A 19,359-nucleotide genomic window follows, 5' to 3' on the forward strand; every position below is an offset into this window, starting at 1 on the left:
TGCAAGTAGGGTGGGCTTGCCAAGGTTGGCTTTGCAGGGGACTGCTCGAATTAGGGAGCTGGAAAAAAACCTCTGCCACTGGCTTCCTTACTGCAGCTGCTTTTAATAGAACTTTCTTCTTTTTCTCTTGAAAAGCCTCACCTATCTCTCTGCCACACTGAGAATCCTGGTGGGAAAGAAATCTTGGGGAAAATATGAAGCTGCTGCTCTCTGCCAGCCCTGGAAAGGAGGTCAGTGGGGTGCGTCCGTTTACTCAGCCACCCCCTCTCCCCATCTTCCCCTTAGCACTCTAGGCCAGCCCAGCGGAGCTGACACTTGACAGCGTCTGCAGTTTACCTTGGCTCCGGGCCACAGAGTTTGGCCCAGCCCCGGGCGGCCCCCACTTCTCCACCTTGTTACCGGCCCCCCTCGCCAGCGCAAAGAACAGCTTAAATATAAATCAGTCCTCGACACAAACAGAACCTCGGCGAGCCTCAGAGCCATCACCGGAACTGAGTGCGAGTCCAGGTTCTCTTGACGCGAGTGCAAACAAGCAGAGACTGGCTCCGTAAATCTCCCCGAGCGCATCGGGAGGGGCGCGGGGGCTCTCCTCCCCTCCAACACCCCTGGCTCCCGTGGGCCCCTCCAGAACCCCTCGGTCCTTTTCTGGCTTCCTCCTGCCCCCATAGCCCTGCGGACCCCTTCTCTGGATGCCTACAGTCTCCCGCCAGTGTGTTCCCCCTGCACCCACACCCCGCCCCGCCTGTCCCACCCGGCGACACCACCCACCCTTTCTCAGTCTCCGGCCCCCGCAGACATTATCTCCCTCCCCCCTCCCGCCCCCCGGCCCGCCGCACCCCCAGCCTCCTCCCCGCTGGCGGGACCTTCCTTCACTAGAGGCGGTTAAGCCTCGCGGGTCGCAGCCGAGCTCCTGGAGCACAGACGCAATCCCCGGCCCAGCCAAGCGGTCCGCCGCGTCACACCTGTCCGAGGGGGTGGCCTCAGCGGGGCGGGGCGGGGACTCGCAGCGCCTTGGACAGGCTGGGAGAAGGAGGAGGGGCGGCCACTTATAAAACTTCTGGGCGCGCACCCTCTCGCTCAGTCCCCGCGCTGCGGACCTGCTAGGGCCGGCGCCGCCACGCACGCCACCCCTGCGCCCGGCAGCACCGGCCCGGCTCCCGGCCCTTGCTCTACTGGCCTCCTGCCCCGGGTCCGGCCGCCAACGCCCTGACCGCACCGCACGGGACGCCGCCCCGCGCCACCGCCGTCTTTCGACCCCGCGCCCGCCCCGCCGTCGCCCCCCACCATGGGGCTCTTGCCCAGGCTTGGTGCGCGACGGGGCAGCGGCGCCTCCTCCGGCCCAGCCGGCCGCTGTCCCCGCTCTATCTTCAGCAACATTAAGGTGAGCCCGAGAACCGGACACTGTCCGGACCCGAGCAGCGCCGGGCGCACCTTCCGCGGAGCCCAGGAGGCTGTGGATGCGCCCAAGACTCTCCGCTTAGACCTGGGTGCCGCGCTCCGGGACGCATCCCGGGATCTGGCGCGGCGGGCGAGGGGACGCCTGGACAGGCGAACGCGTGCTGGGTGTGTGTCTGTGTGGTACAGTAAAGTACCTGCTTATCGGGATAACTCTATTCAGATAGGCTTGGCACCAGGGAGTTGTTCTGTTCTTTGATTGAAAAAGAACATCTCATGGGGCACTTTTCGAGATCTCCTGCAGGCAGTTACTTCCTAAACAGGGTGTGCTTGGAGGCGCACCCCCTGTCGGGGAAGGCTGTGGTCCCCCCAAAACGGAGGAGGTGAGAGCCCAGCTCATCCGTGGTGGGCATGAGAAGGGATGTTCTCCTTCCTCGGGCTTTTCTCTCCCCGGGAGCAGCAGCACGGGGGGCTCTGCTTCCTCCCTGCCTGCAATGTTCAGAATTCCCCCAGGATGGCTCTCAATCTTGTGCATGGGGGCCAGCTTTCCCGGTCCTGACATTGCCCCAGGCAAGCAGTGGGTTCTGGCAGTCTGTTCAGTAAGGGCTAGACACGTTCCAGGCAGTGGGGGAAGGCCGGGGCGGAGCAGCTGCCTGGTGCGGGCAGTTTCTTCTCCAGGGTCGGGAAGGCTGTCCACTCCCTCACTCGTCTAGGAGGACTCAGAAAGGTTGAGTCCGTGCTCAGGGTCTTTTGCCTGTTCCCGCTGGTCAAAGCAAGTGAGAACGCACCTGCCGAGGGGGCAAAGCCAGTGAGAGTGTGGGAGGTTGCAGAGCCCCACATCGGGGCTCCCCGGGGTCAGGCAGGGGGTCATGGGGCAGAGCAGTTGTTTTGGACAACCTTGCACTCCGATGGGGCAGAGGAGAGCCTCCAATGGGGCACCTATGGGGGAACCCAGATGTGAGCGTCCAACAAAAAGGGATCTGGAGGTCACAGTGGATCTCACCTGCCATGTTGTGCTGTGTATAGTGCATGTTTTTTGCCCAAATTTTGAGGGAAAATGAGGATGCACATTACAGTGTACATGGGTATGATAAATTCACATTCCTGTGTATTGCACACACAGAAATGTGGGTGCACATTATATATGGCAAAATACGGTACATGCTTATATTGTTGGCAGTGGACCGGGATCCTCATTCCTGCTTCTGCTCTCTCCCCACACCACAGTATGTACAGGCTGAACTGATGCCCTGGTTGGATATAAATAAGACACCCAAAATTTGAGATAATTTAAGATACTCCTCAGATCTCCTCACCTTTGGCCAGCCCTGGAGGAGAACGCTGTGTGTGGTTTTGATCCCACCATTTAAAAGAGTCTTGGAGAAGTTTCAACAGAGAGGGGCGGAAATTTTGGTGTTTATAACTTAGGAGACGGGGAGGAAATGGTGGGGAAATGGTCGGGTGGTCTGAAAAGAGAGGGTCTCAGGAGGGAGCCAGGGTGGGGGAAACTTCCGCTATTTCCACCACGAAGGGCCGGAAGGACAACTCATTCCAGAGCAGATTCCTGATGGTGAGGGCAACCCCAAATGAGGTCGATGCATTTAGACCCTCCCTGAGTCCCTAAAATAAATGCATGCGTGGCAGCAGTTTCTTTGAAGACCTGTAAGAGTAAGACAATTTCTCACGTGCTGATGCTTTAGCCACAGGTGCCTGAGGCCTGGGCCCCAGGCCAATTGGCCTCCTAAAGTCTCCTGCCAGTTGAGAGGTTTTCTTAACTCTAAAACCCAGATTTTCTTAATTATTGCCTCTGTTGATCCATTGTAATTCTAAGAGTTTGACAAAGACTTCATTTGGCTTCCCGGAAACAGTCTGAGACCAGGCATAAGGTTGGATCACCTTAAGGCAGATATAGGGCCTGAGATTTCATTGATTAAATTACTGGAAGCCTTTTCTTCCAGGGGATGTTACTAGCCATCTAGGGGCTTTGCTGTCTGATGGGAGATTATTTCCTCCTCTCTGTGAGAGGTTGGGCAGCCTCCCTGCACCCTCCCAGTGGGGTTTGTGTGACATGTGATGTATGTGACATGGGGCAGGGGAGAATAAGGGAACCCATCCATTTTCTGGGTCCCTTGTTGCTGGGGCGGGTGAAGCATTTACTCTGTGACATTCCTGCAAACCCCCACATACCGTATGGCTTCGGGCAGGGGTGTTGAACTCTTTCACTGGGGACCACATCAGCCTTCTGCCTCACGGGACTTCATGAGGATGGTGTGAGATGAGGCCTGGGGAAAGGCTTTGTGAGCCGTGCTGGGCTTGCTGGGATCGGCACCCACGTGAGGCTAATTCTGGCCTCAACGAATAGGCTACACATGCAAACATCACTTAGGCTCTATTGTTCCACTCGTTATAGTTCACAGTTAAGAGACACTATAGTTAATAATGTCCAAAATAATAGTAATAACTAATGGTAACAGAGCTGTCTGAATGTAGCAGGAACTCTGCAAATATTTTACCCATGTTAATCCTCATGACAGCACTCCCAAGTGGATACTGTTACTGTCCCCACTAAGGAGGAGGAAAATAAGGATCAGCAAAGCTGGCCCCTCCCATGTGGAGACACAGCCAGAAATCGGGGGTGGGCTGGTAATGGAGAGTCAGAGACCCTAAAGCAGGGTGTCAAACTCATCTTCACAGGGGGCCACATCAGCCTCGAGGTTGCCTTCAAAGGGCCGAATGTAATTTCAGGACTGTGTAAATGTAACTACCCCTTAACTAGGGCGAGGAGCTGGGCGCTGCTGCTGGGTAGAAACGAGGTGCCAGGTTGAATAAAACAAGGTGAAGGCCGGATTCAGCCTGCGGGCCTTGTGTCTGCCACCTGTGCCCTCACCACCACGCAGTGCACTCAGCTCCAGGTCAGCACGTGGGGACACCCTGGGTGTGCCTGTTCCCAGAGCTCAGGGCTCTCCAGGCCTGGGGACCCACACAGCCCAGCCACGACCGGGGGCTTGCAGCGGCTGCAGCGTGGCCGCTCCCAGTTGCTAATGGGCTCCTACCTCTCCTCTTTAATAACTCGTCATCCACAGAGCCCAGCTGCTCTCACTCTCGGGGTCGTTTTTCTGCCTCCTTCTGCAGGAGTAAACACAACGGCAGTTAATTTAGAGACAGCCTGGTGTCTCCGGCTTTGCCGGATTCTTAAAAAGTAGGGGGCCTGCTCACCAGTCACTGTCAGAGAGATCATGTGGTGTCTAGAACTCTAAAACTCTAAATTAAAAACGGGTTCATTCAACAATTACTGGGGCGGGAGTGAGGTAGGAGGGAGTCTTTGTGGCTACTTCATCCTGGCAGCCTCACAAAGATCTGTTTCTCCTTAAAATGAAACTTCTGGGGCCAAACTGAGGTTATGTTGTGAAAGGAGTGGCTGACTGGTGTCTGCTGCCCAAATTTCAGGCACTGACACACCCAGGGCCCCAGCGGAGTAAAACAGTGTATAGCCAGTGAGTGAGGGAACATCCTGTGGGGGCGGGGGGGGGGGGGGGAGGACAGGGAACTGGGGTGGGAAGAAAAGGAGAGATGACTCTGGCCTGAGTGGCCCTGGTGACCTCTGACGTGGGAGGGAGGGCTAAAGATGAGGGAGTGGTGCTGGTCCCCAGCCTGTGGCCTTAGCTCCCCGAGGTCCCTGAGGCCCAACCAGGGGCTTAACCTCCCCGTTTCCAGAGGAAATCACCATATCCCAACAACCTGTAGACTCAACAGAATGTCCAGCCAGGGCCAAAGACTTTTTAAGTGACCCCCTGGGGTACGAAGTGCCCTCTCCCCATCAGGGGTGGTTTCTCTGACTCTGAGGTCGGCATTGCTTCCATTTTCCCGGCATCTGTCCCAGCCTTGCCCCATTTGAAGGGGTACAATGGGAGAACAATGGGAATGGGCGGGGTGGGGGTCACAGGTCACTCAGACCCCTCCCTCCTGCCAATGCTCCAGGCCTTTCTTAGCTTTGATTTCTCTCCTGGTGATGGATTTGCGACCTGTGCTGCCACAGAACAAACAACACCGGGAGCTCATTTCATCTCTCCAATCGCTCTCTTTCATCTGTGACAGTGACTACTCTTCTTTCCACTCTGGGAGGCCCGGATGTTGGGATGTTGGGAAGTTGGGATGTTGGGAAGGGGTGTGGCTTCCCCTCACCTCTTTCTGTTCTGCAGAGAAGGTGGGTGGCCCCCAGTGCAGGCCTCACCCCTTCCTTGTTCTCCGTCTCCATGGTTTTGACTACCTCCTGCCCATATTTTACCCCCTTTCTGTCTGTGGAGGCGCTTGGCCTGCAGGGAGCCCCAGTTATGTGCCAAAGCCCAAGAGATAATAATGGCAGAGCTGAGAAGCCAGGGTGCGCCTGGGCGAATGGGCCCATCACAGGACTGTGCGTGGGGCTGGGCTAGTTTGGCCCTCATTCTGCTCTATGAGTTCACTGACGTGTCCTGGGCACTGCACTCTCTGTTTCTGTTGAAGAAGGGTGTGGTGTGTGCATTTACACGTGTACCTACCCCACAGGCCCAGGACAGGTGTGTTGTCACTGAGGTGCTTGGTCTCTTTATGTGGGACCATGGGAGAAAGCTGGGTTCTTAGTACCAGGCAAAGTTGAATTAATTTCTGAGTTTTTAAAAAATTTATTTTGAAACAATTATAGATCCACAGGGAAAATCGTACTGAGAGGTCCTGTGTACCTTTCACCCAGTTTCTCCAATGGTTCCACCTTATAAAACTACAGGCCCAGGCCAAAAGCAGGAAGCAGACATGGCTACAATGTGTATGTAGAGTTCCATGCCATTTTATCAAATGTGCAGCTTCCTGGACCCACCAGCCCACCACTTCAGGACGCAGAACTGTTCCATCGCCACAGAGATCTCCCTTATCGTCACACCCATCCCCTTTCAGCTGCTATTCCCAGTGCCTCATGGCCACTAATCTGTTCTCTATGACTAATTTTGTCATTTGGAGAATGTTACATAAAAGGAATCACACAGTGTATGACCTTCTAGGGTTGGTTTTTTTGAATTCAGCACAAGGCCCCGAGGTCCACCCAGGTCGCTGCATGCATCCGCCATTTGTTCTTTCTCATTGCTGGGTAGTTTCCCACTGCACGCACGTCCCGTGATCTGCCTAGGCAATCACCTGTGCAAGGACATCCGGGTTGTTTCCAGTTGGGGGCTGTTACCAATAAAGCTGCTAGGAACAGTTGTGACAGGTTTTCGTGGGGACATACATTCTCATGTCTTTGGTGTGAATGTCCGGGAGTGCATTTGCTGGGTCCGAGGTAGCTGCGTGTGGATTTCTTGTTAAAGACATTGGCACAGGATTCCCAGAGTGGCCATCCCATTTCCCCAGCAATGTGTGAGAGATGCAGTTTCTCGACATGCTTTTGGTGCCGGCCTTTGGTGCTGTCACTGCTTTTTGTTCTAGTTATTCTAATAGGTGTGTAGTAACTTCTCATCATGGTCTCAATTTGTATTTCCCTAATGGCTAGTGATGGGGAACATCTTTTTGTGTATTTATTTGCCATGTGTATTTACTTTCATTGAAATGTCTGCTCATATTATTTTATTTATTTTTCATTGGATTTTTTAACTATTGTTTTGAGAGCGCTTTATACTTATAAGTCCTTTGTTGGGCGTGTGGTCGACAAATATTTTCTCCCAGGTGGTAGCTTTTCATCCTCTTAACAAGATCTTTCAAAGAGAAAAAGGTTTTAATGCCGATGAAGTCCAATTTAAATATTCTGGATCCCGCTTTTGGTGTGATGTATAAGAACTCTTCACGGAACCCTAGCCCCCTGAAAGTTTTCTCATTTTGCATTTAAATCTGTGATTCACTTTGAGTTAATTTTTGTAGAAGTGTGAGGTTTAGATCAAAGTTAATTTTTTTTTTTTTTTTTTGCCGGGGATTATCCAATTACTCCCGCATCATTTGTTGCAAAGACTAACCATTCTCTACTGAATTGCCTTTGCATCTTGGTTGAAAATCAGCTGGCCGTACTTAGCTGGGTCTGCTCTGGGTTTCCCATTCTGCTTCACCGATGTACATGTGTATCTCTGCCAATACCATACTGTCTTGGTTACTGTTGCTAGATGGCAAGTCTTGAAATCAGATAAAAGCTTGGTTTTTATTCTGCAACGGTATGTGTTTATCTTGTAGATAAATTTTATAAGCCATTCAATTTCCCTTCTACTGTACTTTGCCTTTTAGGAAGATTTAAGGACAGATTTAAAGTTCGCTTTTAGTAATTGGATGGGGTTTTACACCTAACGTGTGTTCCAGCTTTTCTTCTGAACTTTGCTAAAAGGCTGGTTATCTTTTCCTTTGAACTTGATTTTTTAAAAAGACTTTATTTATTTAATTTTAGAGAGGGGAAAGGGAGGGAGACAGAGAAGGAGAGAAACATTGATATGTTTGCCTCTTGGATGTCCCCCACTGGGGACCTGGCCTGAAACCCAGGCATTTGCCCTGACTGGGAATCGAACTAGTGACTCTTTGGTTTCCAGGCTGGTGCTCAATCTACTGAGCCACACCAGCCAGGGCTGAACTTGAGTTTTAAGTTCCTAACTTAATTTTTATGTTCCTTAACTGCTATATAACAGCCCCCAAAGGAGGTATCAGCATCTCCATTTAAAGCAGGATCTTCCGTCAGAAACCTTACCCCTTCTTCCCATGGGTGCAGAGTGCCATTCAGCTCTGTAATCTCTAGCCCGGGGAGGGGGGGATCCTTTGGGCCTGAGTTCAGTGATCTGTGAGGTCCTTTCAAGTTCTCAGATTCTCATCTCATTGCTGTTCTCTTGCTGATTGAGATGAGAATAGGAGCAGGGCCATCTTGGTCTGGGCGTAGCTGGGAGATCTGCCTGCTACGAAACCTGGCGAAAGCAGAAGGTGCTGGCTGCCAGGTTGTCTTTGCTCAGCCCCCAGCTCTGGCTCTCGGTTTGAGGACCCTGATACCCTGGGTGTGTCTCACTGTTTGGGATGGATTGAAGTTGACCAGGGGTGGGGGAAGAAACCCAGGCAGGGCACACCAGACTCTGCAGGGTGGAAGGGTGGGATGATGTCACCCAGGGGGCAGCCCTCTTTCCGAGCTGAGTTGTCTTCCTGCCTCATGCCCCTGTTGCATGGAAGTGTGAGGGATGCCCAGGGGGAAACACTGAAGGCTCTGACACAACACCAGCCCAAGACTTGTGACCTTTGGGACACAGTCTGGTCAGCACTGAGCCCCACAGGGCTGTTCCCTCCACCTCTAGAAATGCAGGCCAGCTGACCCCTTCCTGCAGACTCAGCATGCACTTGAGTCCTACCAGAACCCGGAGGCCTGATGACAAGCCTCGCTGTGTTTACCCAAACATCAGGACACCTATTTATGTGTGTTCTGAGCAGGGCTCTGCCCCACGCCCTTGGGAGCTGTGGCGGAGAGCGCACAGCCTCGGTGAAAATGCCAGTGTCTGGGCGGAGCCGGTGCTGTCAGACGGCCCGACGACGCCCTGGATCCTGGGAGGGGGTGAACCAGTGTCCACACAGGGGCAGGGCCAGGGGACGAAGCCAGTATCTGGAGGTGAAGCCTGATGAACCGTGAATAGTACATTTCTGCGATAGTTTGCTTTATTTTTGCTTTCCAATTATTGTTTCTGTTTTTAATTTTATTTTTCCATTACCATTGATCCCCCCACCACACTCTCCTCTACCTCCACCCCTCCCACCCACAATCACCACACCATTGTCCTCATCCACGAGCTCTTTCTTTTCTTTCTTTTTCTCCTCAATTCCTTCCACGCCCAACACCCCCGAGCTGCCGTTGTCAGCTGCTCTCTATCTGAGTCTGTCTCTATTTTGCTTGTAGCTCAGTTCCTGATAATTTATGTTTTACCTTAAAATTAAGTGAATGTCACAGTTTTTCCACGATATCTGTATGCTTCCGAGTAGTACGTTGTCTTTCCCCCCCGCACATCTCGGCGCGACACCAGTGCTCCGGGAGGCCGTGCGTGTGTAGCTCGTGCTCCCAGACGCGGCTCCCAGGCGGGGCATAACCCATCTGGGGAAACACAGCACAGCAGACTCGCGTCAGAACTAGTTTATCCGGTTAGTTCTCCCAGCCAGCTCGTTGGGTGCAGAGGGAGCAGGTACCCAGAAAGTTTAAATGGGGCAGATGTAGGGTGTGGATGTCAGATAAGTCCTGGGCTGGGCCCTGTGGGACACCTCAGGTCGGGAGCGCCCTAGAGAATGCAGTGCAGGCCCTGTGGGCCTGGGGAAAGGGGACAGTGTCAAAAGGGAGGGGTCGGAGGGACAGCAGGTATCTGGGGTCACATTTGTCCTGCCTCTCGCTAAAGAGATGGCAAGATTGCAAGTCCAGATTAAACTGACCACTTTCTCAATCTGTTTTACAAGTCATTCCTGCCGGGTGCCTCGGGCCTGTTTGAAATCTTATGGCTTTGCCTCTGAGTCACGGTGCCTTAGAAGTGGCTGGCAGCGGAGTGTTGGTGCCTCAGCCCCGGCCTCCCTCGTGCGTAAGACTCTGCTGAGTGTTCCCCATGCCAGGCTCTTTACCAGGGGTCACTGTTGCCCCTTGGCTCCCTGAGAAGCTTCCAAGCTTCTAAGAAATAATTGCCTCTAAGTCCCCAGCTCCCCTGTGTGACCAACTGCCGAGATTTGCCCAGGACTGAAGGAAGGCTTCCTGGGACCCAGGACTTTGAGTTTGAGAACTGGGAAAGTTCTGGGCCGATTGGGACACATGGGTCACCCTACTACCTCCTTTTCTGTGACATTTTACCAGAATGGAGTGCCACCCTCTGACAGTGGGGTCAGGGAGGTCCCCAAGAAGGGTCAGGATGGTGCCCAGGAATGGAAACAAACCCCAAGGGTCTGAGTCAGGAGGAAACGGGGGGCTTCCCGAGAGCAGAGAGCGACAGAGCAGCAGGGCCGTTCCTCCCTCTCTTTTGTGGGGCAAGCCCTCCTGCCCTGTTCTGCCTTCATTGCCCGTCATGATTCTTATGGCAGTCTAAACTTTTATCTAGACTCTATGCAAATGATGATAAAGCGGAGCTATAGAAAGATGGTACTCCATGGCTCATAGAATTATTGAATTTTAAAATCGAAAGTGACTAGAAAGTGTGTCTGCTCAAAGAAGCAGGAATCCTCTGCCTACATAGCCCCTGTGATGGGGAACTCACCATGTCCCAAAGCAGGCCCAGCAATGAAGTGGTAGCACCATGGACTTTAAGCAAGTCTACCCTGTGCTGAGCTGAAATCTGCCCTTGGTCATGCATGGAAATGCCCCAAAGTGAAGCTGGCAGAAGCCCCCTCTCTGGTCACTCTCTTCACAGTTTCCTGTAGAAAGCAGTCTCCCCGCTCCCACCACCCCTGTAACTGAGGAGCTGCTAGCAGGGTTGAAAGGAAAAGCCACCCTTCTCTAAAGGCTGAACCAAGCCCTGAAGGTGGGTGTTACTGAGGGGCAGGTGTGGCCCCGGATTGTCCCTGAGCACAGAGCTTTCTTGGCTCCTTCCGATCACTGCCAGGAGCTTGGTTGTCACTCACGAGGAGACCTCAGGCTCAGGGTTTCCTAGTACAGAGGAGACCACCCTTCGAGCCCTCCAAGGTTGTTACATCCTCATGGGCTGCAAGGCCGGCTCCCACCCCACCTCTCACACCTTTCCTCCCGCCCCCATTTCTCTCTGTTCTCACTGCCCAGCTCTCACTTTTCCCTGACTTGGGGATGTTCATGGAGTATCCCAGCCAAGCCAGAAGAGCCCCAGACAGGCCACTGAGTCCACCCTCTGCTAGATGATGTCTCTCTGGAGGAAGTAAAGGGGCTCACTGGGGAGACCACATGCCCGGACTTCCTTAGCACGGGGCCCCACAGAGACCCTTACAGAGGGACCTGGCTAATGCTAGAACATACCTGTGGATCCCAGCCTGAGCCCCAGCACTGCACCCCGCACGTCTGACTCACCCAGACTGGAGGGGCCAAGTCAGTGTAGCACCAGCCGTGTCCGTGGGGCCCCCTTCACCCCTGGACCTCGTCACTGGCTCGTGAAGAGAGCCTGCAGGGCCTCATCCTCCCATCTCACCAGCACAGTGCCCTTGCTGTCGGGAGGCTGACCTGACCCCGCTGCAGTTCAAGCCTCCTTCTTAATACTGTGCCCCAGGAAAGCCTGGGTCCCCGAGCAACCTGGGAATTTAACATATACACGTGTAAAATTAACAAGGAGCGGAGGCAGGCTTTCATCAAGCCTGTTTGATTGCCTTAAAGTTACACACACTCTGAAATCCCACCCTCCGCATCAATGCATGTTTGGCGGCAATTAGGATTTTCTGAGCTATCATCACAAAGATGGATACATTTTATTAGGACACGTGTATGGTAAATATATGCGGGCATATGGATATTTAGTTATGAATGCAAATGTGTTTGGGCATACCCATTATGCGCCAAATGTAGTGAAATAAGTGGACAAGATTAGGTCCTTTCAGAAACGCCATCTGACAAAATGCTACCTCCAGTGCTAAGAGGTGTATATTGTCCACATTTTGTAGCGGAGGAAATTGGGGGGGGGGGGCGGCCCATGGGAATTGCCACATTGCACAGTGACACAACGAGGGGGTTTTGGGGACTCTGTCTTAAGACTCCTTTATGGCTGCTGCCTACGTCCAGCACAAACCGCAACCGGCTGAGCCAGAACTTTGCTACCTCAGTCCTTCCTGCTGACAGACATGGGCAGGGCTGCTTCTCTATCGTTACCATTTTATTTTCCCCAGCCAGATTTTGGCCACAGGGGCCTGAAAGTCTCCGTTCCTTGGGTTTCCTCACCGGCTGCACGTTCCCTCACCCATGGCCATTGGCTGGACCAACACTCTGCTGTACAGCACACAAGCATTGGGCCCAGGGACTGGCGTGGGGTGAGGGCCACAGTCAAGGGCTTAGAAACACCTCCTGGAAGAATAAAGGGAAACTCAGTCAGCTGAGCAACGTTTGATCGTCTGACTCCTTCACTCGGAAACTTAGAATGAGGACACGACTTATACATCTAGCAACTGGAGAGCCAATAATTAGACTCTGGGATAGCCATCAGTGGAATGTTATTTACAAATCATTTTTAAAAGTTTTATTGAGAAACACTTAAACTTGTGTGCAGGATATATTCTATGATATTAAGTAGAGGTGGCAGGGTCAGCAATGTATGTAGAGATGATCCATTTTTTTTCTAATTTATTGACTTGAGAGACATCAATTTGTTGTTCCACTTATTTATGCATTCGTTGGTTGCTTCTTGTATGTGCCCTGACTGGAGGTCGAACCCACAACCTTGGTGTGTCAGGACGACACTCTGACCACCTGAGCTACCTGGCTGGGGCCAGATGATCCAAATTCTTAAGAAGCTTGAAGAAGGTATACCTAAACAGAGATAGCACTCTGTTTTGGAAGCCTGTGCTTTTGTGTTTCTTCTTTGTGACTTTCCATGTTTTCATTTTTCTGCCATAAACATGTCCTGTATTTGGAATTAGAAAAAACTACCAGTTAATGTCTGTGGCCACCCCCACACCCCCCTTCTCTGGGTGCAGTGAGATAGCTCATCGTGGCAAGCAAAATGCCATCTAAAGCAGGAGGTAGCTGGTCTCCAGGTCCCTAAGGATGATGGACCAAGGATGCAGCCAGGACGGTAGCCAGGAGGATGGGGTATCTGGAAGGGCTGTTCCTGCAGCACCAATCATGGTCCCCACTGCGCTGATATACAGGGTCCAGCAGAAGTCAGGCCTGCTGCAGTGTGGTTGGTAGGGTAATGATATGGGTGTAATAATTTATAGCTTTAATCTGAACATTTCACCTAAAATGTCATATGGTGTGCTTGAGTGTGATATTGTTGTGTTACAGCTTATGTACATGCTTATAATTTTGTAAGAAAATATTTTGCAATTAAAAAAGGGGTTATTATTTGTGCCAGACCCTGTATATTATCACATTTGAGCTTATGGCTCCGCAGCGACGGAGAGAAAGTCAGATCACAACACTTTAACTCCTAAAGAGAGGTGACACTATGGAACATTTTCTTTTCTGGGAACAGCGAGAGGTGTTTGTGTCCAGGAAGCCCTTTCTGCTCTTCTGGTGCCCTCTCCCAGGACTGGCTCAGAGTTTGGGAATCCAGACCAAAGCACTGGCCAAACATCTCAGGGAAATGGGTGTATCTGATTGACTTCGTGCCATTAGGAAGAGGAGGGTGGACAGAGGATGGGATGGGATTTGCTAAGTGCTGCCTGGGGTCTGGTCCTGAGCCTAAAGTTTAGCACCTGGGAGGAGGTGGGGACATCCCTGGGTGGGCTTTCACCCGGCCACTTGGTGAGCCTTGATTGACCACCCACTGTTTGTAAGACAGTGCTCTACTCGTGTTGTGAACAGTTTTGAACTCCAAGGCCAGGAACAATGTCAGAACGTCTGCATGAGACGAATTCATTCATCCCTTCATTCACATGACCTGTGATTATTGATCACCTACCATCGGCCATGGGAGCTATAGTAGCGAACAGAACAGAGTGGGCCATGGGAGATATACGAAGACTGTCCAGAAAAAGTCCAACCATCACTAATATGTATGACCTCCGCATGGGGTGCACAACCACAAATCAGACTAGGTTTCTGTCTTCCAAAGGTTCCAGTTACTTGGGATAAGATGAATCTTTTTTTCTTAATAACTAGGAAATTACTTTTTATTTTTACTTTATTTTTAAAGATTTTATTTATTTATCTTTAGAGAGGAAAGAAAGGAGAGAGGGAGAGAAATATCAATGTATGGTTGCCTCTTGCGGGTCCCCTGCTGGGAACTGGCCTGCAACCCAGGCATGTGCCCTGACTGGGAATCAAACCGCAATCGTGTGGTTCTCAGGCCCGCACTCAATCCACTGAGCTACACCAGCCAGGGCGAGATGAATTTTAAAACTATAGCGAACTGTGGTCTCCGTCAACATGACAGGTTCCCATAGCATGGGACCCTCCTACCACACATACCTAGGAATGTTACAGAAAATAGAACACCAACAGATATTTAAATACACAGCTGAGCTTGAAAGAAAGAAAGTTAAAGCTTTAGGTACAAGAAATGCAGAATGAATTGCACACCAAAACAGTGGGTGCACCAGCGGACTCTGCGGCAGGGGCTGGGAACAGGGGCGGAATGTGTGTGCTGTGACTGGACCAGTAAAGAAACCCCAAAGAAACTCCTGGCGTATAAATCTGGGCCCCTTGGTGAGAAGGGAACTAGTACAAGTCTGCCCACCAGCCCAGGGACAGCAAAGAGGCTTATCTCTAACAGGACCTCTGGGTGAAATCATTCTTTTGGGAAATCAAAACATCAAGTCTGTGCCATATGGCACTAGAAACAGAATTCGTCCTATGCATGTGGTATGGGAATCTCTAAGCAAATAAATTAGCATAAACCATTGCTTATAGGCTGGTGATAACGCTGTGCCATCTGGTACACGCCAGAGTAGAACGGTTGTGGAGGGATACTTCCGCAGTCCAGACTGACCGGAATCCCCAAGAGAAGACAGTGCCCATGGAAGAGGCGCTCATGCAGTTACACAGGGAGGCCCTGGCCAGGTAGCTTAGTTGGTCGCAGCGTTGTCCCTTTGTGCCAAGCTTGTGGGTTTGATCCACGGTCAAGGCACATACAAGAAACAACCAATGACTTCACAAATAAACGGAAATTGATGTTTCTTTCTCTTCTTTCTCTCTCTCCTCCTCCCTTCTCCTTTTCTTTCTCTCTAAAATCAATTTTAAAAAAGTTATAAAAGAAAACAATGCACCTTAAGCAAAAATCAGCAGATATACAAAGAGAAAGATTAGCACTGCAAGATTTTGAGATAATGGAATGTTCCAAGGAGATTATAAAAATACATTAAAATGTTTAAAGAGGTACAGGAAGAAAGATAGCACCAGGAAAGAACACACACTGTGAAAAAGGAACAGACAGATTTGAGAAAGACATGAGAATTCTAGTAATAAAAAAATATTGGCATAGAAAATAAAAACTCAGAGAATGGTTAAATAGCAGGTTTGAAATCCATAATCACATTTGTACTAACTGGTAATTAGTTGTGGAAGATAGGGTTGAAGAAGTCTCTCTGAAGTCAGCACAGAGAAATAAAGAAGCAGGAACTGTAAAAGAAGGGTTAAGAGATATTTAGACAGTAAGGACCAAGTTCCAGGTGAGTCTGAAATGAGTGAGACTAGAGTGGATATATGATAGGTAGTGTTGGAAAAAATTGTAGAGAATTTCCAGAATTCACAAAACATACAATACCTCGATCTAAAGATGGCACAGTACGTTCTGACAGAAGTTTGCTCCCAAAGCACACCTACATATTATACACTGAAGCTGAAGAACAGAAAACTTTTCATAGCCACTAAATAAATTACAGCTTACTTGTAAGAATCAATTAGACCAACAAGAGGCTTCTCGATATAAATAATAGATACTAGAAAATAATGGAATAGTTTTCAAAATGCTAAGAGAGGATTACAACCAAATTGAAATTTTATAACGAAATAAGAGGACAAAATAGAGATTTTCAAACCAAGACAGAGACTTTAGTAATTATGAGTCCTCACTAAAACTAATAAAAGGTACAATTCATGATGCAAGAAATCAAACACAGAAGGAAAGGGTAGGACACAAAAAGTGGTAGTAATTATTGATTATAGACAGACAAGAAGGAATAATGACTGGTGGAGGGCAGAAAAGATGGAAAGGGAGATTGGAGTTAAAATCTGAAGTTCTAGGTTTGTTTGGGAGGAGAGTGGAAGAATTCATTAACTTTAGTCTTTGTCAAGTCAATTACATGTGTGAAAATGTGTGGGTAATCATTAAGAAAAAGATGTTGACTTTATACCTTCTAAAGAAAAAGGTACAAAGTAGAGACCTAATTAAACTAACAGAAGCCTGGAACAGAGCAAATAAAAAGCAAAAAACAAACAAACAAAAAATGTCATGATAAGTAGAAGCATAATAAAACGAAGTAGATCTGTATTTCTCAGAAATTACAACACATGAAAATGGACTACTCTTACCATTTCAAAGCTAGAGAATCTCGGGTTGGATAATGAGGAAGGGGGAAAGATAGGGAGAAGAGAGAGAGAGAGAATCTAGTTACATGTTCTTTTAAAAAATGTTGAAAATCAAAGGACAAAAGAAGATATATCAGGAGAATGCCAACTAAAGAAAGATTTATCTACCTTAATAGAAGTATGTTTCTAGAATATATAAAATATCTTGATAATCAGTAAGAAAAAGATAAGAAACACATTAAACAAATACATGAAGGATTTGGGCAGGTGGACCGGAATGTCAGCTGGGCTCTGTCTACCCTCTCTACTTTTCCCTGAATGTCGCTGTCATTATCTTCCTTTGTAAAAATTTATCTTTTTCATGGCTGAGACATGCTCAGCAACCAGCATACCTGCTGCCCTTCCAATGTGAAAAAATCCTGGGGCAGGATTCTGATTGGTTCAACTGGGTCATGTGCCCCTAGGGGTTTGCTTCTCCTGATGGGAATGGGAGGGGTGTGTTCCTGGAACCATGTGGCTGAGTAGGAGCCCTTCTCTAAAACAAGGGGGAGCACTATTCTCAAGGCTGAGAAGACAAGACAATTGAGATTTCCCGTGGAGAGGGAAAGAACAGACTCAAGACACCAAAAAGGAGGTGTGGTCCCTCTGAGGGAAGAGAGGTAGCCTGAATGAGGGCATCGGTAGTGAGGAAGAAGAAAGGGGTTGGTATGATTCATAGTTTGTATTATTTTTCTATTGCTGCTATAAGAATTCACCATAAATTTAGTGGCTTAAAACAACATGAATTTACTATTTTATAGTTCTGGAGGACTGAAGACCTAAAATTGAAGTGTAGGTAGGGCTGTGCTTTTTTTCTGGAAACTTTAGTGGAGAATCTGCGTCCTTGCCTTTCTTAACTGCTAGAGCCCCCTACATTCCTTGGCTCATTGGCCCTTTTCTCCATCCTCAGAGTCAGCAGCTTACCATCCTGAAATCTCTTTTCCTCTCACCTTTATTTTCCTGATTGACACTCCCACCTCCATCTTATAAGGACCTTTGTGATTACATTGGGCACACTCAGCCGATCCAAGAGAATCTCCCTATTCTAGAGCCTTAATTTAATCACATCTGCAAAGTCTTTGTAGCCACGTAAGGCAACGTATTTACACGTCCTGAGTATTAGGACGTGGACGTTGGGGAGGCTGTTAATGTGTCAACTTCAGGGGCCAATCAAACCAGAGCCAACAGAAAACACACACACACACACACACACACACAGAGAGAGAGAGAGAGAGGGAGATATTAACAGATTTACTACAAAGAATTAACACATAGTTGTGGGGCTGAATAAGCAAATCCAAATTTCACACGGTGGGCGGTCAGGAAGGATGATCACAGGCACGGGCTGAGGCTGCTGTCCACAGTATCTCTTGCTCTCTCTCCTCTCTCTGTCCTGCTTCCAAGTCCTGACTGATTGAATGTGGCCCATGCAGATTTTCTAGGATAATGTTCCTTACTTAAAGTCAAGTTATTATACATATTTTTTAATTACATCTGTAAACTCCTTCCATAGCAACACCTGAATGAATCTGGCTGAATAGTTGGTGACTCATCAAGAGTATTGTCCCGGGTGCAAAGGACAGTGACATTCAGGACTAGTATGGGACAGAAAGTGGCAGCAGGTGATAGAGAGCTCCAAGAGGGGTGTGCACCAATGGGCAATAGGAAACCCCAGAAGGAGGGGTGCAGGGATCAGAGGGGCTTTGCTGATGTCACTGATGGGAGGAAGGTATGTTTAGAAGTGAGCTTCTGCTAAGAGGCCTGGAATAGGGTATTCCCTCTAATGCATCCCAGAGTCTGCAGATCCCATGGCAAGGGTCTGTTGCTCTTCTGTACATGGCTCAGATGCCCAGCATGTCATCAGTGTCCATATGTCCCTTCCTTATGTTGTCTTCCAGTATTCGTTCTGTGACCTTCTGCTGAGAGGTCACATGCTCCTGGGCTGCAGACATGAATTTGCAGCAGTGTTGGAAAGGTGAATGAGCTCATGTCTGCTGCTCCTAGAGCTGCAGCTGGTAGTCAGTAAGCACTTGTTTAGCTAATCTTTCCTCATCTAAATCATCTTATTGATGATTTCGTGTGGGAGTCTCGAGCCCTGCAGGTACAAATCCCAGCCAAAACCAGCCAGGTATGAATAATGAAATCACAGCCCCTTGCACTTGCCTTCAAGAGCTCTAGGTGGGGTAGTGTGGAGTGCTCAGAGGAGCTGGGAGGTGGATGGAGGTGCACAGCGGGGCTAGTTGTGGGGCCCTCTCAGCCAGTACTGACAGTGCAGCCAGATGCTCACTGAGCAAGAAGACCCTGTGCCCAGGATTGGCAGATGGTCAAGGGAGAGAAGAGACTGTTTTAGTTTTACCCCTTTCCTTTGGGTTAAAGCTTGGGCCTTGACTCCAGGAAAGAGGTGTCTGGAAGGAAGGATTCAGTTGGAGTTTAGGAGAACCTACTTGAGCCTAAGGGTGGTCCCCACAGTGTGATCCCCATGCCCGCAACATCAGCATCACAAGAGAGCTTGTTAGAAATGCAGATTCTTGGGCCCCATCCCAATCCAAAACTGGAGAGGGGGCCAGCCTGCTGTTTCAACAAGCCCTCTGGGTAATGCTGATGCTCCCTGAAGCTGGAGCACCTCTGCTCTGGGCCAGTCTCATGTATCCAGATACTGATTCACATGCAGAGATCACCGAAGTGGCTGTGATATCCTGGTCCCCAAAGCATTCATTAAAGTTGGGAGATAATCATATTACACTGAAGTGGTCCCCAGGAAATGGAGTCACTCATGTGAAGCTGTAACTGATGGAAGAACTTTGGGGAGCATCCTCAATTGGCCAGTGAAGGCCTCCTGGAGCTTC

The 19,359-nt window shown here is 49.7% G+C and overlaps 1 protein-coding gene across 1 annotated transcript in view; it reads left to right on the plus strand.

Moving 5' to 3' along the window:
* The first annotated feature begins 1,055 nt into the window (after window positions 1–1,055).
* Window positions 1,056–19,359, plus strand: part of SLCO2A1 (solute carrier organic anion transporter family member 2A1) — a 76,097-nt gene continuing 57,793 nt past the window's right edge. The window contains exon 1 of the mRNA XM_053669211.1: window positions 1,056–1,381. Coding sequence (XP_053525186.1) covers window positions 1,286–1,381 — 96 coding nt within the window. The 5' untranslated portion in view covers window positions 1,056–1,285. The remainder of the gene's footprint in view (window positions 1,382–19,359) is intronic.

The sequence above is a fragment of the Artibeus jamaicensis genome, unplaced genomic scaffold (genome assembly GCF_021234435.1).
Source record: "Artibeus jamaicensis isolate MK-2021 breed Jamaican fruit bat unplaced genomic scaffold, CSHL_Jam_final contig_519, whole genome shotgun sequence".
Taxonomy (NCBI): Eukaryota; Metazoa; Chordata; class Mammalia; order Chiroptera; family Phyllostomidae; genus Artibeus; species Artibeus jamaicensis.